This window comes from Heteronotia binoei, chromosome 13 (genome assembly GCF_032191835.1).
Source record: "Heteronotia binoei isolate CCM8104 ecotype False Entrance Well chromosome 13, APGP_CSIRO_Hbin_v1, whole genome shotgun sequence".
Lineage (NCBI taxonomy): Eukaryota > Metazoa > Chordata > Lepidosauria > Squamata > Gekkonidae > Heteronotia > Heteronotia binoei.
Genome location: NC_083235.1, coordinates 8,756,139 through 8,781,166, shown reverse-complemented (window position 1 = coordinate 8,781,166; position 25,028 = coordinate 8,756,139). Strand labels below are relative to the sequence as shown.

General features: G+C 47.0%; 1 protein-coding gene across 1 annotated transcript in view; it reads right to left on the bottom strand.

The window, feature by feature from the left end:
• Positions 1-24,805, bottom strand: part of LOC132581836 (uncharacterized) — a 39,051-nt gene extending 14,246 nt beyond the window's left edge. The window contains exons 1-3 of the mRNA XM_060253252.1: positions 24,583-24,805; positions 10,487-10,587; positions 532-1,021 (exon numbers count right to left, since the gene is read on the bottom strand). Coding sequence (XP_060109235.1) covers positions 532-1,021; positions 10,487-10,587; positions 24,583-24,805 — 814 coding nt within the window. The remainder of the gene's footprint in view (positions 1-531; positions 1,022-10,486; positions 10,588-24,582) is intronic.
• Between the last annotated feature and the right edge of the window lie 223 nt (positions 24,806-25,028).

Here is a 25,028-nt window from a genome sequence, read left to right as displayed (position 1 = left end):
TGTGGAAATGGGAAAACCTTAGCAGTTAGGTGAGAGCCTGGAAAAAACTCCCTATTCCCAGTAGTTTTGTTCCTAGGATTAGTGTCAGTGCTGGTATTCTCCTCCTCAGAGGATGGATCCTGGACTGCCAGTGCTGCCATAACTCTGGTTAACAAATACTGATAATCGTCCGCTTTAAAACAACGAACCGAAGTGGAACACAGATATCCTCCACCTCCTCATCTGAAATAAAATTTTCTTGATCTTTGGATTGAGACTCCGCCTCTGACTGTGTCTCCTCTGAATCGTCCTCTAGTAATCTAGAGTCAGACATCTGCTTTCTGGCCGCCTTAGTTGGCCAAATGTCCTGTCTGGGCAAACTCTGACCTGTGCGATGCGAACGAGGAGGAGGAGGGAAGGAGATCTGGATCTCACTGACCCCATGCTAATAACCCCTGATTGACAGGCACTGAATAATTCGGCCATAATAGTCTGCTGAATCATGGTATAAAATATTAGAAAAAAGCCCCTTGGGGTTGGGTACATGACCACCCTGGCACATCAGGTCTGGATCCATCACGGAGGCTTGATCCGATAGGGGCTGGCCTCCTGGGTAGTCTCCCGGCTGGAGATTGGCAACCATGCCCTGTAGTGCAGTAGATGGCTCATGGCACTGATTGGCAAACATGCCCTGTAGTGCAGTAGATGGCTCATGGCACTGATTGGCAACCATGCCCTGTAGTGCAGTAGATGGCTCATGGCGCCGATCAGGCGAAATGCGCGCCAAAACCGCGTATTCAAAATGGCTGCCGTCAGTCGCTCGCTTCTGAGAAGCAGGAGCCTCAAGTGTGCCCAATGATGAGCCTGCACGCTTCTGCCCACGGTGACCGGAGACACTAGAGCGGGACACGTTGCCGGGAGGCAAGCTGCAAAGACATGCCGGTCCCGGAGTCCCTTCCCGAGGCGTCAGAATGAGGGCCGAGGGAAGGTGTGTCCTCCAAGAATTCGTCCCTGAAGCTTTCCATTGCTGCGGCTTGCGCCGCTCAGCGGAGAAGAAAGAAAAAAAAAATCAACCACTTTGAAAATTAACTGCGGTATTGCTGCCTCCTCACAGATTGTGAGTGAAAGAGTTGGAATATAAGGTGAGAAGGAGGACAGGGCTAGAGGACTAAAGTTCAGGAAATAGTTAAAAGAAGTAAGGTTACAGGAAGAAGAGTTAGGTAATAGAAAAAAAAGGTAAGTTGCTTCCTATCTTTTTGGAGCTAAACTAGCTAGTTGCTCTCCCTTTAGAGGCAGGAAAGAAACTGAGGAGATCTGGGTGCTCCAGGGTCAAAGGAGAGGAAGAATTATTTTATTTCCTGCCTCCCTGACAAGACGGTGGAAAGCACCCAAGATGGCCTCCGACTCAGAGGGAGAACAAGCTACCCACCTGCTCTAGAAAGTCCACATCAAAATTCACACATTCTTTTTTTATATAACAATTTTTATTATCCTGAAATATTTTGCAATAATACTCATAATCAATTATTAAAAACTCATACAAAAACATTACATTTTTCTCCTCCCTCCCTTTGCGTGTATTTTAAGTAATTTTTTTCAAATAATCTTCATTAAAAAAACTTACAACAAGAAGATAAAAAGGAAAGAAAAAACCATATATAATAATTATAATTCATCTTCATTATAATCCTTTTGTCAAGCATGGTAAAAATCCATTGGTAATTGATTGTTTTAGGGTCCTCCATAAAGCTGGTCTGTGAAATATCATGAAGAACCAAGGTCTGTTAACTGTTATTCTTTCCCCTTCCCCCTTTTCATTTTATTGCTTGCAAAGTAAAAGTAGAGAGAAACGAAACTAACTTGAGAAAGAGTAATCAGTACCTTCCCATACATTCCTGTTAGGGAGTGTGACACATCTGGGGAAAGCAAGGACAGAGTCCTGATAACGCCACGAGAATCCAGACATTTATGATAGTTTATGTGTGAGAGCGCATCCCTCGCCCCCACCTTTTGGAATCCTTTTAAAGCAAGCCTTAAAGGTATCAATGTATCTTTAGCATCACTCTCAAGAATTTGTTACACTGAAAGTATCGGTCTATCAATAAACATAGTTTTGTATCAAACTCGACTTGTCATTGAAACCCCATGCTTGACACCTTTAGTCCTTATCAAAAGAAAATTTTTAAAAAAGTATATTCCCGCTTTTGACTATAATCCATATATACTTCTTCCAAAGTTCTTGTCAAAAAAAGCCAAGTATCCTTTAACTTTCCTTTGATTTTCAACATATATTTGAAATTTTCCCCATTCATTTTTTAAACTTCTCTAAATCATTTTCTTTTAAGATTCTTGTAAGCTTGTTCATTTCACTCCAATGCATAACTTCCAAAGTCCAGTCCCACTTTTCCAAAATTCACACATTCTTGTACAAACAGTTATGGCTCAATACTGCTAAGTATAATTCTTAACTGAATTAATCATATGCATTCCTTTCCTAGACAGGAACTGCTGTGCCCTCATTCTTCTGCGTGCCACTTCTGACACCAATGCATGGCTTCTTTCACAGCCGTGCACTAAAGGAAGTGGCAGCTGATATGCGCAATGAAATATTAAAAGGAAGAGTTTAATTGCTGCCCTTTAAAACGCTTCCGCACACACACACACACACACACACACAACCCCCCCCTCCCCAGTAACGTGATTGTGTAACAGGAAGCCTGAATAAGGCAGCTACGGGAGAGGCCAAGTTAGCATAAAAACACAGGGAGGAAATCGGTGCACCCTTTGTGCAAATGCAAAAAAGCCACCAACACATACAAAAAGTGCAGGAAGAAACAAACAAATTAAGGATGAGTTGTACAGCCTGGAGCAGAGAACCTCAGCCTCACTTCTGTTCTGCATTGCTACGAATATATGACTGAAAGTGTGTGGAGTGACGCTTTATTTGCATAAACGTACAGGTTGAATTCGGTTCTCTTTTTAAAAGATGCATGGAGCATAAATAACCCTGGAAATGTATTGCTTAACTTCCAGTTTAGGTATTAGACAGGCCTCTCGCAGGGTACACTAGAAGAGCTCACAACACAATAACCAGCGAGCCTTTACAAGACGGCACAGCTAATGTGTTCTTTACCCGCCACACTCTAACATGATGCAAATCAGGTCAACACAATAAGGTTAAATTCAAGGAACGCTCTTTACCGCCTGGAGACAACATACTGCTGAAAGCAGGAGCCGTGCTGCCGGGAGAAATTCTTCTGCCCGTCAGAAGTAGAGCGCTGCTTTAGAAGCTGTGTCATCATATCAATAGTACTGCAAAACAAGCTTTAGTGACTAGCAGATCTCTGTTCCTGATGCAAGCAAGGGGCAGGAAACTAATATCAGGCACGGGAAGAGCCGGGAGACTGCTCCAGGATGTCTCTAAGGGTCAAGAAGCTACACCTCAGACCGAGCCAGCCTGGCCCCCTGACAGGTTTTGGGGGTCCCTCACCCCTTTCCCATGGCCACCCCCTCCTATCTGATTTAAATTGCAACACTGCCCCTCCCTTGCAATTTAAAGTGCCCGCCAATCAGCTGAAGAAGACGACGACTGCGGATTTATATCCCGCCCTTCTCTCTGAATCAAAGACTCAGAGCGACTTACAATCACCTATATCTCCCCCCCCCACAACAGACACCCTGTGAGGTGGGTGGGGCTGAGAGGGCTCTCACAGCAGCTGCCCTTTCAAGGACAACCTCTGCCACAGCTATGGCCGACCCAAGGCCACTCCAGCAGCTGCAAGTGGAGGAGGGGGGAATCAAACCCGGTTCTCCCAGATAAAGAGTCCCTGCACTTAAACACTACACCAAGCTAGATAGATCCCTATAGGCAGCTGTGTTTGTCTGAAGCAATAGAACAAAGCAGTAGACAAGTGCACCTTTAAGACCAACTAAGTTTTATTCACATTCTAAATAAAACTTAGTTGGTCTCAAAGGTGCACTTGTCTACTGCTTTATTCTACTACACCAAAATGGCACTGATTGACAGCTAATTGACAGGCTCTTTAAATCACACAGGAGGGAGTGGGATGGCCCCCAGCCTCTCCAGCTTTCTGCACTCACCCCCATGAACCCCTCCCCAGTGGCCCCGAGGCACCCTTCCCCGTAGCCCCTAGTTACAGGGCTGGAGCCAGCTGGGATTCAAGCCACCTCAGTCCCCGTCTGGCTCTGGCTCTTACCTGTGTTTCTATCTGGGAACCTCTCTCCCCTCAGGCACCAAGTTCTTCCTCCTGGTGCGGCATATTTTCTTTCCTTAAATGCCCATTCCCTTTGTCCCCGCCCCCTTCCATCAGCCATCTCTGAGCTTTATTAGTACTCTTCCCCTTTCTTGTAAGGAGTAGAATCATAGAGTCATAGAATCATAGAGTTGGAAGGGACCTCAAGGGTCATCTAGTCCAACCCCCTGCACAATGCAGGAAACTCACAAATACCTCCCCCTAAATTCACAGGATCTTCATTGCTGTCAGATGGCCATCTAGCCTCTGTTTAAAAACCTCCAAGGAAGGAGAGCCCACCACCTCCCGAGGAAGCCTGTTCCACTGAGGAACCATTCTAATGGTCAGGAAGTTCTTCCTAATGTTGAGCCAGAAACACTTTTGATTTAATTTCAACCCGTTGGTTCTGGTCCTACCTTCCGGGGCCACAGAAAACAATTCCACCCCATTCTCTATAGGACAGCCCTTCAAGTACTTGAAGATGGTGATCCTATCACCTCTCAGTCGCCTCCTCTCCAGGCGAAACATCCCCAGCTCCTTCAACCTTTCCTCACAGGACTTGGTCTCCAGACCCCTCACCATCTTTGTCGCCCTCCTCTGGACCCGTTCCAGCTTGTCTGGATCCTTCTTAAAATGTGATGCCCAAAACTGAACACAAGACTCCAGGTGAGGTCTTACCAAGAGCAGAGTAAGATGGGATCAACAACTTTAGACCCGGTGCGAGGGTCCCTCTGGTCTGGCTCCCTGGTCCAGCCATTGGCTCCCTCATTGGAGGTGGAAGTGCCAGCAATCAACCCGTCGGCTAGTCGGCTGTGGGACCGGTCTGCCCTCCCAGGCGGTATGAAACAGCTCAAGGCTGGGAGAGGATCCACAGACTCGACTCCCAGACAACTAAACAGCTATTCATGCTAAAGAGCTTTTTCATCGTTAAATGCATGGGCCATGAGGGTCCTTAGACTTACATTTGCTTTAAGACATTTCAGTTCTTTACCAATACTCTTGCCCTGGCTAGCATGATCTCATCAGATCTCAGATGGGAGACCACCGAGGTCGCTATGCAGAGGCAGGCAATGGCCAACTACCTTGGAAAGTCTCTTGCCTTGAAAACCCCAGGAGGGGTAGCCATAAGTCAGCTGCGGCTTGAGGGCAAAACAAAAAGAAACCCAGGGGTTCTCACATATTCTCCACATTTTTATTTTAAGAAAAGGAGCAAGGGCAGTCAATACTTTGCCCATTTAAAAGACAAAGCGGATTCTTAAAAAAATAACAAGCCAGGCAGCCGTCTGAAAGTACAAGCACATCTTTAACATTTGCATAGCTTTGTAAATACACCTTACACACTGCAAATGTTCGCTTTGCAAGTCTGAAACGTAGGTTAACTCCGGCTCTGATCATTCTGTTCCCAATCAAAAACACGGGAGTATAGGAAAAATTAACACACAAAGGCCATACTAAAGCCATAAATTTTCTACAATCAAAAACACGGGAGTGTGTGTCTGTATGTGTGTGTGTATATAAATATAAATAAATATATAGAAATATAAATAAATATATAGAAATAAATGGGCAAGGCGGGAGAAGAATAGGAAAAATTAACACACAAAGGCCATACTAAAGCCATAAATTTTCTACAATCAAAAACACGGGAGTGTGTGTGTGTGTGTGTATATATATATATATATATATATAAATGGGCAAGGCGGGAGAAGAATAGGAAAAATTAACACACAAAGGCCGTACTAAAGCCATAAATTTTCTACAATTAGCTATTTTTAAAAAAGAAAAGAAAAGAAAAGCAGTACTATCTGCAGAACAAAACCTGGTTTTGAAAGAAACTTTGCAGTTCAGTTCATATGACAGGCCTACAGAAATCTCAATACAACTCCGTCTGCAAAACTCCACACACACACCCCGCATCACATTCCTCCATCTCATCCCAAACCACTTCTAATGGGAGATGAAAGTGACTTACAGATTCCATTGCTGGAGGCAATAGGAATTCAGTGTTTGTCTGCTAAGGGCAGCTTCTGGAGCTGCCGGAGGGTGCGCGCATGGCCTCCTCTGGGTCACTCCCATAATTCAAGCCATAATGAGCTCACTAATGAAAGGCGAGAACACAAGGCCACCTGAGGGGCATCAGACCAATTCCCAAATATGTCCTGCTTAAACGGGCATAATAAAGGGGTTCAGAGGGAACCAGCAGAACCGGAGAAAAATTGTCACTTTCACAGATGCTGAAGCAGACATTCCATGCTCTCCTGCTGGATCCCCGAAACGACGACGACGACTTCTCATGTTCTGATTGTCAGTGTTCTCTCAGTACCTTGAAGGTGTGCATGTGTCAGCTTGCAACGTCACTATGAGCTCTCTGACAACTTTCAAATTCATTTAAAAAAAATAAAGTCAAGGTAGTCCCCTGCAAGCACCAGTCGTTTCCGACTCTGGGATGACGTTGCTTTCACGTTTTCACGGCAAACGTTTTACGGGGTGGTTTGCCCTTGCCTTCCCCAGTCATCTACGCTTTCCCCCCAGCAAGCTGGGGACACATCTGACCGACCTCGGAAGGATGGAAGGCTGAGTCAACCTCGAGCCGGCTACCTGAACCCAGCTTCTGCCGGGATCAAACTCAGGTCGTGAGCAGAGCTTAGGACTGCAGTAGTGCAGCTTTATCACTCTGCACCACAGGGCTCTTCTTCAAATACATAAGAACATCAGAAGCTGGGCCGGCCCTAGACTGCCTGGCACCCTAGGAAGGCTAACTTCTGGCACACACACACCCCTTTGCACTGATGATGTCACCAAGTCACATGGGGGTGCCCAATTCAGAGCCCCCAGAAGGCTGGCGCCCTAGGCAATTGCCTAGTTTGCTTAGTGGCAGCAGCCCCGAAGAAGAACCCTGCTGGATGAGACCAGTGGTCCATCCAGTCCAGCATCCTGTCTCATGCAGTGGTCGACTAATTCTTCTTCTGGAGGGCCAACAACAGGGCACAGAGGCCAAGGCCTTCCCCTGATGTTACCTCCTGGCCCTGGGATTCGGAGGATTAGCGCCTCATTGCCTCTGAATGCGGCTCCAATAAAAGGCATTATATGGACTCATTAACAAAACTCCGAAATGTTTTGCTGGAACTGAGCTGAATAGCTAAGGCCCAGCAAGCAATTGTGTGGCGTTTAATGCATTCACACTACCACAGCAACACGCTTTGGCCACCCCGTCGCCTTTTGTCAGGTCCTTTGGCTCTTGATGTTCGCCAGCTGTCGACAAGTCTCCTTGGAGCTGCACCGACTTTCTTAAGCGCAGCAGCAGGGCTGCAGGGTCACGATCCAGCGCTGCCAACTCTAGCTAAGTTTTGAGTTCTTAAGGAGCACAAGCAAAAGTCTTTGCACGCTCCCTCGTTTCTTTCTCTCCCACCTCACTCACAAAAGCTGGACTAGGACACGCCAAAGACGGTTTAATTTTATGCAGAGAAAGGAATACAGCATCAGCTGAATCACGGAAGAAACTCTGGAGCTCGGAGGCAAGCGGCTGCTGAGCCTTCACTTGTTTAGTTTCAGTTTCCCCCCATGACACAGCGTATTGAGACTGCAAAATATGCGTGAGACTCCTCAGAGGATGAACTAGGTAGCCACGCGCAGGACGCAGCTCCTACGCAGGACAGATCTTCACATTGTTCTGTTTCTTACAAAGGTACAGCCGAACCCTTAGAGCTCAAATGCTAATACGTTTCAAAAAGAGGCTTGCAGCACAAGGCACTGAAGCGGGTTTCAGGTTCCATGATCAGCGCTGCAAAAGAAGCTCTGCTTCTGAGTCAAGGGTGGAGGGAAATCTATCTTTTTCTGAAGCGTCACAAAAAAAATCAAGCCTTGACATTACTATAATGCAAAAAAAAAAGACTGCAAGCACCAGTCGTTTCTGACTCTGGGGTGACGTCGCATCACCGACGCAGGAATTTGGGGGCTAGCCTTACAGTGGCTTTCCTCCTTCCTTGAGGGCCCCATATGAGCCCCAGAGAGCACTGAGGTCAGTGGGAAAAAACAGACTGAATATCCCTGGGCCAAAAGAAGTTAAACTTCAAAGCACCCGCACTCGGGCCTTTTCCGCTGCGGCCCCACAACTCTGGAACCAGCTCCCAGAGGAGGTGCGGGCCCTGCGGAACTTAGACCAGTTCCGCAGGGCCTGCAAGACCGTCCTCTTTAAACAGGCGTTCACCAATGACTAAATTATGTTTACCGCCAGATTAATAATGTTTACCGCCAGTATCAGATCTAGGAATGTTTTAATCATTGATTGGTTTTAATGTGAATTTAATATTAATTTATTGTTTTATTATTGTGTTGTTCACCTTAAATGTTGTTAGCCGCCCTGAGCCTGCTTCGGCGGGGGAGGGCGGGATACAAATAAAATTTTACATTACATTACATTACAAAGGGTGGCGATTGGAGGAGAGCTGTCCCAGAGACACCTACTTAATTGTGGGGTGCCTCAGGGGGCAGTTCTCTCCCCGATGTTGTTTAACATCTACATGCGCCCCCTTGCCCAGATTGCCCGGCGGCACGGGCTGGGTTGCCATCAGTACACTGATGACACCCAGCTCTATCTATTGATGGGCGGCCGGACTGGCGATGTCCCTATAAATCTGGACCAGGCGTTGCAAGCCGTGGCAGGTTGGATTAAGCTGAGTGGGCTGAAGCTGAACCCAGTGAAGACAGAGGTCCTTTGCATAGGTCGCGACGGGCTGGGAGAGGAGATCTCCCTACCAGCCTTTGATGGTGCGTCACTGATACCAGTGCGCAGGGTCAAGAGCCTGGGAGTGCTACTGGAGCCTTCCTTGACAATGGAGGCACAGATAGCTGCCACTGCTAAATCCGCCTTTTTCCATCTTAGGAGGGCGAGGCAGTTGGCCCCCTTCCTGGAACGTAACGACCTGGCAACAGTGATCCATGCAACGGTCACCTCGAGGTTGGACTACTGTAATGCCCTCTACATGGGGCTGCCCCTGTACCGAACTTGGAAACTGCAGCTAGTGCAAAATGCGGCAGCCAGGTTGTTAGTGGGACTACCTCAGTGGGAACATGTACAGCCTAGGCTGCAGGAACTGTACTGGCTGCCAATTGTGTTCCGAGTTTGTTACAAGGTGCTGGTTATCACCTTTAAAGCCCTATATGCCTGCCTTAGGGACCGCCTCTCTCCATATGTTCCCCAGAGAGCACTGAGATCTAGTTCTCAACATCTTCTAAAAATCCCTGGACCAAGGGAGGCCAAACAACGAGGGAGCAGTCCTTCTCAATAATGGCTCCCCATTGGTGGAATCAGCTACCAGAGGAGGTGCGAGCGCTGCGGGACTTTAATCAGTTCCGCAGGGCTTGTAAAACTGTCCTCTTTCAACTGGCTTTTAAGGTGGAATCCTGAAAGTGATGTCTAGCCATCTTAATATATATGTATTGTACTGTAGCACTTTCAATTTATATTGCTTTTAATTTGTTTATCTAACTGTGTTTTTAACTGTATTTTATTGTATTAATTGTATTTTATTGTAATTATGGTATACACTATGTCCTGTGAGCCGCCCTGAGCCTGCCTTGGCGGGGAGGGCGGGATATAAATAAAAGTTTATTATCACGATGTTTTCACAGCAGACTTTTTACGGGGTGGTTTGCCATTGCCTTCCCCAGTCATCTACACTTCCCCCCCAGCTAGCTGGGGACTCATTTGACCGACCTCGGAAGGATGGAAGGCTGAGTCAACCTGGAGCCGGCGACCTGAACCCAGCTCCTGCTGAGATCGAACTCAGGTCGTGAGCAGAGAGCTCAGACTGCAGTACTGCAGCTTTAGCACTCTGCGCCACGGGGTTGCTTACTATTATGCAGGGGTTGCCAAACTGGCTTGGGAGCCACAAGTGGCTCTTTCACACATATTGTGCGGCTCTCAAAGCCCCCCATCCCGCCCCATCAGCTAGCCTGGAGAAGGCATTTCCCTCTTTAAACCACTTCTCCAAGTCAAGCCAGCCAGCAGCTTGGAGAATGCATTTCAAGTTAAAGTTGCTTTCTTTCCATCTCTCTCCCCCTCCCTGCCCCCCCCATCTATTTGCCTATCTGCCTGCCTTCCTTCCTTTTTTCCAGCTCTCAAACATCTGACATTCATGCCTTGCAGCTCTCAAACATCTGATGTTTATTCTCTGTTTATTCAACGTTTATTCTATTTGACGTTTATTCTACGTTAAGAACGTTTGGCCAACCCTGCTGTAATGCCTTCCAACCTGTTCCGTCAGAGGCAGATCCACCCAAGCCAGAGGCAACCTAAGCGTGACAAGGAAAACCTCGCTTCCTTGTTCTGAGAACTCTTTTTGACCTTCGCTCCCTACAGTGAAGACGATGAAAGGCCTCAAGAGATGAGTATACAAAGGTAAGACGGGAAAAGGGCCGACTCCCTTCATACGCACACCACTTCTGCTGTTAAGAAAGACCCCATCACGCCCCACACTCCTGCTTTACAGATGAATGGACTGATCAAAGCCACCAAGTAATACACCATCTTTCAGTTCGCAAAAATATATTATAAGGATTGTGTACAACACCTAATAAACAATACAATAACGGCAGAGGCCGGTGGTGCTAGGGCCTTTTAAAGTAACAAAAACCCCAAGGGGCCAAAAAAAAACCCGTCCCCAAATGAACAGATATATATGTCCAAACTTGGAAAGAGTCCACCTGAAATTCACAAGGTGGGGTAGGTTCAACACAGCCGCTTTCTTAAAAAGACGTCTCTAGATTCTGATGCCGTTTCAATTCTTTCTTCAGTTTAACGGCTCAATTATTTAGGAACCCCGTTCTGCATTCTCTAATCACAGCATTAGACTTCTCATTTCAGTGTGAACGCTGGACAAGAGCCATTAAACGGAAGAAGGAATCGAAACGTCATCGAAATCTAGAGAGACGTCTTTTATAAGAAAGCAGCTGCACTGAAGCTATTTCCAAGTCTATTCATTTGGGGACAGGGTTTTTTGGCCCCTTGGGGTTTTCTGCCAGCCTCTATCGTTATTGCATTGTTTATTATGTGTTGCGCACAATCCTTATAATATATTTTTGCAAACTGAAAGACAGTGTATTACCTGGGGGCTTTGATCAGTATACTAATTACACCAAGTGCCTTTCAAGCTTACAGATGAATGGGGCAGACACAAATAAATGTAACCGCCCAGGCCCCCATCTAGCTTGGCCTGTGTTTTTTTTGAAGACGGTTTCCCTCGCCAGCTCTAAGCAACCTTCTTAAAAATATCCTAGCTGCTTCTCGGGCAAGTCCCTATTCAGATGTATTAATTAACGCTGATGCGGCTGTCAAAGAGTCAGAGCTGCACCCTCTTAGGATGCTAATGTGGACACAGGGAAGGGTGTGAAAAAAAGCAATAGAGGACAACAGCAATAGGAAACTGTGAACTACCCAGAACGGCTGGCACAATCCTTCCAAATAAACAGATACGGAGGCCGGAAGCTTGGCCCGGAGTACAGAGGAGAAATTGTTCAGGATCTAGTCAGCTTGCAAAAATTACAATCTGCACAACGCCGCCAAAGCCAAAAAAACAGCCTGGTTTCTCAAGCACCCTCGTGCACCCAACTTCTACAGCAGGCCTCAGAGCAATCCCTAACCCTCTCCCGCCACCCCCCCCCCAGCATTTTTTTCCTCCTTACCAACGGGGAGGGGCGGGGAATTCAGTTCTCCTTCAAAGGGCCCACATCGTGCCTTCCTAAAAATTAATGCTGCAGCAGCAGCGACCATTTCTAAGACAGGCTCTTCACCAATTAAGCTAGAAGAGGGGCCACTGCAGGATTTTCACTTTAACGAACTAGGCAAAACGCTGGAAGCCGAGCATCATCCCCTTCGGAACGCGCCACCGTTCCAAAGTTAAACGCCATTTAGGGCTGCTTTCTTGGGGTCAAACTAGGCAGGGCGGAGACCACAGATCCCGGTTCGTCTTTTAAAGCTCAGTGGCACAGTCGTACGGGCTCTCTTCAGATCTGGACAGGAAGGGGAGGAGAGGTTTAAAGCCTTCCGCCAGTGAACGGATTTCCAGCACTCAAAACTGGGTCCCGAGGCTGATGTTTTTCCCTTTAAAGGAAAAAAACAGATGGGAGATGCATTGTGCTTCTTGTGGAGGGATGGGCGATAGTGACAGTTTCAGTTTGTGAAACCATGCAAAGGGGGACGGCTTGAGCCCCGTCTCCCCTCCACTGCACAGTCCCCACCAGAATCGATGCCTGCCTTTAAAAGCTCTGAGATCCATGCTGCCGCCTCATACAACCAGTGTTCCCTTCAACCTGAGTTAGCGTGAGCTAGCTCACAATTTTTCAGCCTCCAGCTCACACATTTTTGTCTTAGCTCAGGAAGGATGACCCATGAGCAAACTAATTTATGCAGTGGCTCACAACTTTAACGCCAGTAGCTCACAAAGTAGAATTTTTGCTCACAAGACTCCACAGCTTAGGGGGAGTTCTGCATACAACCCGTATGCACATTTTCCCTAAATTGATGGACATAAGCTTTTGGGGGGGGGAGGGGAATGGATATATTCAGACCTCAGATTCAGCAGGAACTCACAGGAGCACAGCTCCTGAACCTTTCTGAGGGTTCCCCCTCTTCCTCCCCACCCACCTTTTCCATTGAATAGTGGGTGCAGCTGCATAACAATCCCCAGATTAGGAGAGGGGGCAGCCAGCCAGCCCCCAGGGGCTTTGCCATACCCCCAGTACTCTCATTAACCCCTGGAGAAGCCCACACCACCCTTTCTCACTTCTTATGTGATTTTGAGTGGCAAGTGGCATGCTAGCCTTTTGACTGGGGGGGGGGGGGGCAGGCAGCCAAGGAGAGCTCCAGGTGAGTGAGGCCTGCTTGGGCTGGCTGGATCTCTAGCCAGCCAAAGCAGGCCTCGCTCACCTGGGGCTCTCCTTTTTTGCTTCAGGTTGCTTTTGGCTGGGGGCGGCAGCATATGCTAATGAGTTATGCTAATGAGCTCCATCACCTATTTTTCTACAAAACAATTCCTGGATATACTGTCATGTATGATGGCAGCACGTATTTATCTCGCTATACATGCACATTCAGAAATCCTGCCACTACCATGGCTTCTCACAAATACAGTAAAATTCTCCCAATTCAGATCTCCCCAATACATCATGTACTGTTAGTTTGGGGAGGGGGGGAGTTTAGAGTCACAAATGAAGCAGACTTTTAAGTCAGAGTTCTAACTAGGACTTGGGAAACTGCTTTTAGAAAGTACAGTAGAACCTTAAGAAAGTGCTGGACACACCATTATGTGTTATTGGGCTGGTCCTAATAAAAGACATTGTATGGATTACAACCAGGTGTGTCAAACATGCAGTCCGGGGGCCAAATCAGGCCCTCAGAGGGCTGCTATCAAGCAACTGGCTCTTGTCTGCTTCCTTCTCCCTCCCTCTTGCTCCCTTCTGCATCTCAGCTTGCTTTACAAGGCTTGCTCAATCGCGCAGGAACTACAGAGCAAAACCTCAGTTTTCTCCATTGGTTGAGGCTCCTCCCCCTTCTGGTCCCCTGGGAAGGGAGAGAAAGAGCCAGAACTTCCTTTGTCCGGTTCTCTGGATTCCATGGGAGAAATACAAAAAAAGCACCTTTAAGACCAACAAATGCTAATGTTTTAAGCATGTTTTAAGGGGTTTTTTTTAAACCTTTATTTGTGTTTGCCCGTGTCCTTTAAAAGTTTATCTCTGCTACCTAATCTTAAATAGGTATACACATGGCCTGGCCTAACATAGACCGGCCTGGCCCGACAAGGTCTCATTAATGTCAGATCCAGCCCTCATAACAAATGAGTTTGACACCTCTGGATTACACGGAAGCCAAAGAGCTGTTTTTTTTCAGTTGCAACCTTGAAGTCTGAGTTTCAGAGGGGTAAAAGCTCCTAAATGTTAACGTATCGTTGTTGGGCTAACTATTAGTTTTAACAATTTATTAATAACATACGGTTATAATATTTAATTGTCTCTTTTCTATACTAACCCATATGATATTTCAAACCCCCCTCCCTCCAATATTTGACTTCCCTGAAGTTATAAATTTAAATTCAATTATAAGGTACCACTAACCAATCAAAGTTCAATACTTTTCTTTTCTTGTTAATACTAAAAAATTGTCCAATGTCTTTTTACATTCCACTCTTTCTCCATATATCCTTTAAATTTCTTCCACTCCTTTTTGAATATATCTAAATCATAGTCTCTTAAAGTCTTAGTTAATTTGTCCATCTCACGCCACGATAAAACTTTCACAATCCAATCCCATTTCTCTGGTATTTTTCCCTGTTTCCACAGCTGCACATACAATGTCCTAGCAGCTGAGAGCAAATACCAAATTAAAGTCCTGTCTTCCTTTGGAAATTTTTCTAATTGTAATCCAAGCAAAAAAGTCTCTGCAGTTTTCTAAAAATCATGTTGTTGGGCTAACTGTAAAGACACCCAAGGGACGTGCGTCACACATGCAGAAGTGGGTGTCAAAACAACGCAGTAGGAATGTACGAAATCAGAACCACCACCTCCTCCCGTACGAAGCTCGTGGGGACAAGCCGTAACATTTAAATGACCTTCTCTTCAATCAGCTCGTAAACTGTCCTGTTACAAATTGATAGCCGCAAAGAAAGCAGCTCTGAGTTGGAGTCCAGAAGCGACGGGACAGTGGAGAGCGAATGAGCTTGGGTTTTCTGTGTGTTTTTTAAAGAGGAGAAAAAGTTGTTTCACACTTAGAATTGCCAACTCCTACCACAAAACAAGCAGCCACCCTTACCGCAAGTTATGCTGTAACAAACGCCTGGGCTGAGAAACTCCAAACCGCGGCAGCAGAAGCGTCGTCCCGCTGCCCAAAGAAAACACGCACCTTTGCCATCCCGGCCCGTTGAATTTATACTGATGCTGCTGAAGCTTTGGAGCGCTTCCTTCTCCAAAAGGCATTAAGAACAGAGTAGCCTAAACAAGCAGCTGAAGCGGTAGGCAAACAAACATAACGAGCATGTTCAGAACAGATCCTTGCAAGGCTCAATAATACAAAATCCCCAGCCAAACGACACATGCATGTGCCTCAGGCACAGCGCCAGAGACTTCTCGCACCTCATTATTCTCATCCTTTTATTGAATATCTGTCATTATGAGATTCAGTGGCCTCCCGATGAGGCTACTACAATGGGTACCACAGAGAGCTGCCCCTGAAGACAGTTCGGAGAGCGCGGCGCACAAATGATTTTGCATCCATCTTTTTAGCAAAGGGGAGGCACAGATAAATACTGGCTTATCCGCACTGACTTCCAGTTTTTCTCCAGGCGTCGTTTAAGGTTCAAATAAAGCAAGAGCCTGGAAGTGCCTTAAGGACGAGCAAAATTCCAGGGCAGATTTTTGTGAGTTCCTCAGATTCACTGAACTGCACGCACCAAGGGGAAAGCAGCAATGAGAAGCTACGAGGAAAACCCAGTTTAAAGCAAAATCTGTTATAAAGAGCACCCAGTCCACTCCTAGTGGGTGAAAGCCACTACAGACCACTCTTAGATAGGAAAAAGTCCAAGTAACAAAATCTAATGCAAGAAAAGTTATAGAAATAATAATCAAAACAATCCGTAATTAGTAGAATATCAGCATCTACCATGAATCAGCAATAGAGGTTCCTCTAAAGACCGGGGGGGGGGGGGGGTAAGTAGTCCCGAGCTTGTTAATTCAGCAGTTTCACACTGAATTCTCCATTTGAATTTTCTTTGTAAGACAAAGCAGTTTTTAGAACGATGACAGATGTCCACCAACTGGTTGCTGCTATGAGAGCCCACTCAGCCCCACCCACCTCACAGAGTGTCTGTTGTGGGGGGAGAAAACATAGAAGATTGTACGTCACTCTGAGTCACTGATTCAGAGAGAAGGGTGGGGTATAAATCTGCAATCTTCTTCTTCTTCTTGCCGAATATTTTGATTTTTTTTTTAAGTGTCAGGTTTCCATCCACAGGGACCCAATATATAGTTAGAATGGCACTAGTGACACACGATGGCATATATGACACCGAATAATGGGCAAGTAAATAAGCCTAAGATAATAAACCAAGCACCTTACAGAACGCCTTCTCATGCATATCCTCAGATCCGTGGGCGAGGCTTTTGGAATGTGAAATAAGCCCAGAAAGATCTGCCAGGTTTCATCTTTTGCTCTCTTTTCATCGGGTGTTAACAACACCTTTCCTGGCCATTGGCAGCATCACCGATACAGCTACGGTCACTACTTGTAGATGCCATGGATATTCTTACAATTTTAATCGATAATTTGGTTCAGGTTTGGTTGTAGGGGTTAAGCGCGCAGACTCTTATCTGGGAGAACCGGGTTCGATTCCCCACCTCCTCCACTTGCACTTGCTGGAATGGCCTGGGGTCAGCCATAGCTACCGCAGAGGTTGTCCTTGAAAGGGCAGCTTCAGGGAGAGCTCTCTCAGCCCCACCCACTTCACAGGGGGGTCTGTTGTGGGGGAGGAAGATAAAGGAGATTGTGAGATGCGTTGAGAACTCTGAGATTCGAAGTGGAGGGTGGGATATAAACCCAACATCTTCTTTTTCTTTCATCCGTCCCAAAAACTAGCAACAAATAAACGAAGCCTGGCTCAACCAAGCGGTACCCAAGATCTTCCCCAGTTTGCCAACTTCAACCCAGGAAAGTCTCCCTACAAATAGTGCAACACATTTTCCCCCAAGTGAAAGGAACACTCAATCAAGGTACTGAATGCAGCAAAAGGAGAAGTATTTCTAATGCTTACGACGAGTTAAAAGGGGAGTTTTTAGAAAGAGCAAAAGGCCTGACAAAATGAACATATGAAGCTGCCGATCAGACCACTTGGTCTGTCAGGGTTAATACTGCCTGTTGTGAACGGTAGGCCCTTTCCAGGATCTCTCACAGAGGCTTTTTACATCACTTCCTACAGCTCTTTCGCCAGGCTTTCAGCTGAGACAGTGAGCGTCACTTGTTACCTAGCCTCCCCCCCTTCAATGCATCCCAGTGCTACAAGATCTGCTTGGACTTGGACAACAGGCCATGTCTGTGAGGCAGAACCTGTCGTTTTAGTCTCTATTGCCACTCTGCAGTTTTAGATTTTATATATTTTAAATGGGTCTTTTTATTGTTTTACTATTGATTATTTTTATTTTTTTATTTTATCTATTTACCTTACATTCTTATGCTGCCCACCCCCACATGCAGGACTCTGGGCAGCTCACAGTCATAATACAACAATAACAATACTTTAGGATTATAAAATCAACACATATAAACGATTTATCATTTAAAACTTAAAAATGGTGCTGTAAAATTTCTTACAAAGGTGGTCCAGCTTCATTTTAGCTCTTTATAAGAACACAAGAGAAGCCATGTTGGATCAGGCCAATGGCCCATCCAGTCCAACACTCTGTGTCACACAGTGGCCAATGTATGTGTGTGTATACATACACACACACACACACACACACATATATATATATATATACATACACACACATACATATACACACACACACACACACACACACACTGTGGCTAATGGCCACTGATGGACCTCTGCTCCATATTTTTATCCATTCCCCTCTTGAAGCTGGCTATGCTTGTAGCCGCCGCCACCTCCTGTGGCAGTGAATTCCATGTGTTAATCACCCTTTGGATGAAGAAGTACTTCCTTTTATCCGTTCTAACCTGACTGCTCAGCAATTTCTTTGAATGCCCACAAGTTCTTGTACTGTGAGAAAGGGAGAAAAGTACTTCTTTCTCTACTTTCTCCATCCTGTGCACAATCTTGTAAACCTCTATCATGTCACCCCACAGTTGACGTTTCTCCAGGCTAAAGAGCCCCAAGCGTTTTAACCTTTATGATGCAACCCGCCCTTAGCCTGTTCTACGGGAAGGGCGGGCTAAAAATCAAATTAAATAAATAAATAAATATAAATATATGGCATCTAGAGCACAAATGCTTTACAACTTTCCCCACACACACCAGTGGCCCACCTGGATGGGCATTCAGGTAAGTGTGGGAATGTGCTCTCACTCAGAAACCTAACAGTACGCCTTCTGCTAGACATTTAGCCAACTCTTATGGATGTACACTTCGTGGTATCTTAGGAAGCAAGCCCTCACACTCACAGGCAGACATAGATTTTGTTAGCCCTTAAGGTGCTACTGGACTCTAGAGTCATTTCAAAAGCGGTGGAATGAGAGCTGGTGGAGAAGGTTATTTGGAGAGTCACTGCTTGCCAGATAGTGGCTGAAGTTCAGAAGGGGGAGAGGGGGGCAAAAAATCCTCATTTTCGTTATTCGATTAACTTTCTGAGCTCCTAAAGCAGCAAAAAAACAGGATTCAAGCACAGATTGTGAGGTATGCAGTGCAATCCCACTCACATAATCCTTACTTTGGAGTAAGGCTTGCTGGACTCAACAGTACTTCTAAGTAAAGATGCAGAGGGTTGGATTTCTCAGGTGCAGTCCTAAACTTTTCTTTTACCCTTTTGGCTAACATCCAGCCATTAAACTAGCAACATGCTCACATATCCCATTCAATGTCCCCTCTAAACTGTGAGCAAAAATTCTACTTTGTGAGCTACTGGCATTCAAGTTGTGAGCTGCTGCATAACTTATTGTGTCCTGGGGCTGTTTTTCCAGAGCTAAGACAAAAAATGTGTGAGCTGGAGGCTAAAAATCTGTGCGCTAGCTCACGCTAACTCAGCTTAGAGGGAACACTGATCCCATTCCACTATCCATACTTTTCTATTCATTCCAGGTTTCCTTCAACACCTCTCTGTCTATTGCCCTGCCTAAATTTAGATTGTAAGCCTCCTGACGCAGAGACCTGTCCAGTGCTTTTTTTTTGCTTTTTTTGGGGGGGGGGGGGGGAGTTACTGATTTTTCAGTGCAAAGTATCATGTACACTTAATGTTGAAATGATAGTAGTCAACCTAACCCTTAAACTGAAGCTTTCTTTCAACATATTAAAAACAGGGATAGGCTTGGGATCTGCAAACAGAAATTTAAAATTTCGGGGAAAGCACAGACCACGAACCGTAGAAAGAGTGCCCCCTCCTTCCCCTCCCCCTTTTTTTAGTTTATCAAGCCAGCCTAATGCATGCTTACTCAGGAGCAAACTAAACCTAACAGGGCTTCCTAGCAAGTTCGCACAAAATTTAGTCCACTGCTTAGCAGCAGTACTGCAGTCCTAAGCTCTGCTCACGACCTGAGTTTGATCCCCGGCAGAAGCTGGGTTTTCAGGTAGCCGGCTCGAGGTTGACTCAGCCTTCCATCCTTCTGAGGTCTGTCAAATGAGTACCCAGCTTGCTGGGGGGAAAGTGTAAAAGACTGGGGAAGGCAATGGCAAACCACCCCATAAAAAGTCTGCCGTGAAAACGTTGCAAAAGCAACGTCACCCCAGAGTCGGAAACGACTGGTGCTCGCACAGGGGACCTTTCCTTTTCCTTTCCTAGATCTGAACATAATTTATCAAAGCTTGTGACTCCTGCCTGATCCTTTTAACTGGAGGTGTGATGGACCTAACCTGGGATCCTCTGCATGCAAAACGGATGCCCTATCACTGAGCCACAGCTCCACCATTTGGCCTTTTTCTCTTAACTTCTGCAAAGTGTCACTATGATAGAAGGCTGGATTACAAGACCTGTGCTTTGATCTCCATTCAGCCGCGAAGCTCACTAGATGCTTTTGAGCCAGTGATCGTCTGAACTCAACCTACTTCACAGAGTAAGGTCAAACGGGAGAACTCCCGTCTGCAGCTCTGAGCTCCTTGGGGAAATTGCAGCCGGTGGAAAGTGCTGTCAGGTCTTAGCTGAATCATAACGGCCCCTCAAGGTTTCAAGGCCAGAGACGCTCAGAGGTAGTCTGCCATCCCCTGCCTCTGTGTAGAAGACGACAACAACTTTGGATTTATATCCCGCCTTCTACTCCAAATCTCAGAGTGGCTCACAATCTCCTTTATCTTTCTCTCCCACAACAGACACCCTGTGAGGTGGGTGGGGCTGAGAAGACTCTCACAGCAGCTGCCCTTTCAAGGACAGAGTCTCAGAGCGGCCTACAATCTCCTTTCCCTTCCTCCCCCACAACAGACACCCTGTGAGGCGGGTGGGGCTGAGAGGGCTCTCCCAGAAGCTGCTCTTTCAAGGACAGAGGCTCAGAGCGGCCTACAATCTCCTTTCCCTTCCTCCCCCACAGCAGACACCCTGTGAGGTGGGTGGGGCTGAGAGGGCTCTCACAGAAGCTGCCCTTTCAAGGACAGAGGCTCAGAGCGGCCTACAATCTCCTTTCCCTTCCTCCCCCACAACAGACACCCTGTGAGGTGGGTGGGGGCTGAGAGGGCTCTCACAGAAGCTGCCCTTTCAAGGACAGAGGCTCAGAGCGGCCTACAATCTCCTTTCCCTTCCTCCCCCACAGCAGACACCCTGTGAGGTGGGTGGGGCTGAGAGGGCTCTCACAGAAGCTGCCCTTTCAAGGACAGAGGCTCAGAGCGGCCTACAATCTCCTTTCCCTTCCTCCCCCACAACAGACACCCTAGAAGTGGGTGGGGCTGAGAGGGCTCTCCCAGAAGCTGCCCTTTCAAGGACAGAGTCTCAGAGCAGCTCACAATCTCCTTTACCTTCCTCTCCCACAACAGACACCCTGTGAGGTGGGTGGGGCTGAGAAGACTCTCACAGCAGCTGCCCTTTCAAGGACAGAGGCTCAGAGCGGCCTACAATCTCCTTTTCCTTCCTCCCCCACAGCAGACACCGTGTGAGGTGGGTGGGGCTGAGAGGGCTCTCCCAGAAGCTGGGAGAGACAGAGGCTCAGAGCGGCCTACAATCTCCTTTCCCTTCCTCCCCCACAGCAGACACCCTGTGAGGTGGGGTGGGGCTGAGAAGACTCTCACAGCAGCTGCCCTTTCAAGGACGACCTCTGCCAGAGGTATAGCTGACCCAAGGCCATTCCAGCAGCTGCAAGTGGAGGAGGAGGGTATCAAACCCGGTTCTCCAGATAAGAGTCCGCACACTTAACCACTACACCAAACTGGCAGCCCAGAACTTTCTTGCTGGTCTCCCATTCAAATACTAACCAGGGTCAATACTGCTTAGCTTCTGAAATCTGACAGGATGAAAATGGGTGGGCTACGGACGCGATGCACAAAGTCCTTCAATCCCATATTCTGCCCAACACTGTAAACATATGGCAAGAATATCCAAGGCTTAGATCCTAGCTTCCTTTTCAGTGTGCACTGCATACCTCCCATTTGCCCCGATTACTTCCACCTGCAGGAGGAGGGCAATTTTTGCCAGTTTCCCCATCTCGATGTAGCCTCAACACACACTTTGACCCCACTTAAGAGGGTCTCGTCCTTAGACAAGATTGCAGTGGGAGGGTGGGGCAGGAATGCTGCCCCAGCACCAGTCACACTGCATTGAGTCCAAACCCAAGGGTCTGAAAGCGCCTCTGTATCTTTGGCCTATGACTGAGAACTATAATTGGAGACAGCCAAACACTAAACTTTTTGCTCTCCAGCAGAGGAACACAAGTAGTACATTTTGCATGACCTTTTGGAAAAAATAAATGGGTCTACTTTTAGGAGGCACTATCATGCACAACTGGGCAGGATAAAGGGGGAAACCCCATCACGCTACACATTCTTACTGTCACGGGGTAGCTTCACCATGTTACAAAACCACCCCTATCTTTAGAACTGGGGAACTAATGGGGAAAATATAGCATTTCTGCATGGCAGAGTTTTCTGAAAGAATCCAGAAGTAACACCACAAGCCTCGACGCCTTGTCCCTTTAGACTGACATGCTGATTGCAGATCTGACCCAACGACTCTATATAAGCTTGGTCTGTTTAAGTGGACTGCTGAATACCTAAATCAAGTTATAAATCAACAAGACAGTAGCGAAAGCGTGGACTGAAGCAGGTTTGCACTAACCACAGTTACGCTCTGCCTGCACTGAACTAACTAAAGGTGACTAAGGGTGCTCCGTATCTCTCTGTTCACACAATGAACGCTAGTCCCTTTTTATTCACATCCGCCAGGCATAGGATTTAGACGGGCGGGAGACTGACTTCACCAGGATCTTAACCAGGATTAAGTCAATAAGCCTAGCCTATGTTTAAATGTTGTACAGACAAAGGAGGCAACCCCTTATCTGAGCAATTATGTATTCCTACAACGTGAAATATCCTAAATAATCAAGGTCTGCTAATAATAAACAATTACACTTCTTTAAAGCCCCAGGGCATGGAGCAGTAAGATGCAGTACTGCAGTCCAAGCTCTGCTCACAACCTGAGTTCGATCCCGGCAAAAGCTGGGTTCAGGTAGCCGGCTCGAGGTTGACTCAGCCTTCCATCCTTCTGAGGTCGGTAAAAGGAGTCCCCAGGTTGCTGGGGGGGAGTGTAGATGATAGAGGAAGGCAAGAGCAAACCATTCCATTATAAAAAAAAAAGTCTGCCAAGAAAACATCATGATGTGACCAGTGTTCCCTCTAAGCTGAGTTAGCGTAAGCTAGCTCACAGATTTTTAGCCTCCAGCTCACACCTTTTTGTCTTAGCTCAGGAAGGATGACCCCAGACCACACTAATTGATGCAATGGCTCACAGCTTTAAGGCCAGTAGCTCACAAAGTAGAATCCTTGCTCACAAGACTCTGCAGCTTAAGAGGGAACATTGGATGTGAAAACGCCCCCATGGGTTAGTAACGACTTGGTGCTCGCACAGGGGACTGGCCTTTACCTTTTTTAAGTGCTCAAATGTCTTCACATAAGATGATGATGATGATGATATTGGATTTATATCCCGCCCTCCACTCTGAAGAGTCTCAGAGCGGCTCACAGTCTCCTTTACCTTCCTCCCCCACAACAGACACCCTGTGAAATGGGTGGGGCTGACAGGGCTCTCACAGCAGCTGCCCTTTCAAGGACAGAGTCTCAGAGGGGCCTACAATCTCCTTTCCCTTCCTCCCCCACAACAGACACCCTGTGAGGTGGGTGGGGCTGGAGAGGGCTCTAACAGCAGCTGCCCTTTCAAGGACAACCTCTGCCAGAGCTATGGCTGACCCAAGGCCATTTCAGCAGGTGCAAGTGGAGGAGTGGGGAATCAAACCCGGTTCTCCCAGATAAGAGTCCACACACTTAACCACTACACTAAACCAGCTCTCCTCAGATTCTCTCAGCAAACTATTTGGTAACACCATAACGTTTTACCTCCATTCAGCAGGAGGAAGAAACAGGGCGCAGCGAATGGTGGCTTGCCAAAAATACTACCCAGCAAGTTCATCCCCCCCACCCCCACCCGACATGGACAGTCCAAGCCGGCCCAGTCTCATCAGAACTCAGGAGCTAAGCGGGGGACAGGAGAGAAAGTGGGATATATATTTGATTTAAAAACTAAATAAATAAGGGTTTGCACGGAGAGGAAGAAAATGGCAAAAACCCGCAGGCCCTGACCTGGATGACCCAGTGCAGCCTGACCTTATCAGATCTCGGCAACTAAAGAGGCTCAACTGGGTGGGCTACTGGATGGGAAACTGCCAAGAAAAGCCAGGGTTGCTGCAAAGGCAGGCGATGGCAAACATTCTCTGTCTGCATATTGCCTTGAAAAGTCTATGGCAGGGGTGGCCAACGGTAGCTCTCCAGACGTTTTTTTTGCCTACAACTCCCATCAGCCCCAGCCAGCATGCTGGCTGGGGCTGATGGGAGTTGTAGGCAAAAAAACATCTGGAGAGTTACCATTGGCCACCCCTGATCTATGGGGTCACCTGCAATGTTCCCTCTAAACTGCAGAGTCTTGTGAGCAAAAAATTCTACTTTGTGAGCTGCTGGCATTAAAAGTGGTGAGCTCCTGCATCAATTATCGTGCTCTGGGGCCATCCTTCCTGAGCCAAGACAAAAATGTGTGAGCCGGAGGCTAAAAATCTGTGGGCTAGCTCACGCTAACTCAGCTCAGAGGGAACACCGGTCACCGGCAACCTGACAGCACTTTCCACCACCACCAAGTTCACAGCCGAGGTTCACAACAAACTTAATCACTACAAACAGAATCCATTTTCAACTTTATAACAGATAAGGACTCCCCTGGCAGTGGGCTGGCAATCGCCATGTCCTGCTGAAATTCCAATTCGGCTGCTAGAAGTTGGCGGTGGTGTCTGCGGCGCTAGAAACGAAGAGAGAAACATCACATGCAGCTCAGATATTGAAACCAAAAGGCAGGTCCCTACGTTTCGTTTGGTTTCGAAGTCGCTACCCGAGATCTAAATAATAAAGGATAAGTTAGAAGCGACATTCGGCCTGCTTGCCTTGATGCAACTCACCTAGTGACATGTACAGGAAACAAACGTAAAGGTGTGTTTGTTTACAAAGAGGAATGGCATGGCCGAAAACTGCAAGTCTGGCCAACTCTGCCATAGCGCTGAAAGGCACAGTGCCAGAGAAGACGATACTTCTGCCGCTCTGGCCAAGGTCTATGATCTTGAGATTTACGTACAAAGCGTTACGAAGAACATCAATTTCCAACTCAAAACGCTTAGAACTCATGCCCGCAAAAGTCACATTTCGCAGGAACCATTCCTACCAGCCTCATAGACAACTATCAAGAGGAACAAAAAGATAAAAGAAGATGATGATGATGATATTGGACTTATATCCCGTCCTTCATTCCAAATCTCAGAGTGGTTCACAATCTCCTTTATCTCCCTCCCCCACAACAGACACCCTGTGAGGTGGGTGGGGCTGAGAGGGCTCTCACAGCAGCTGTCCT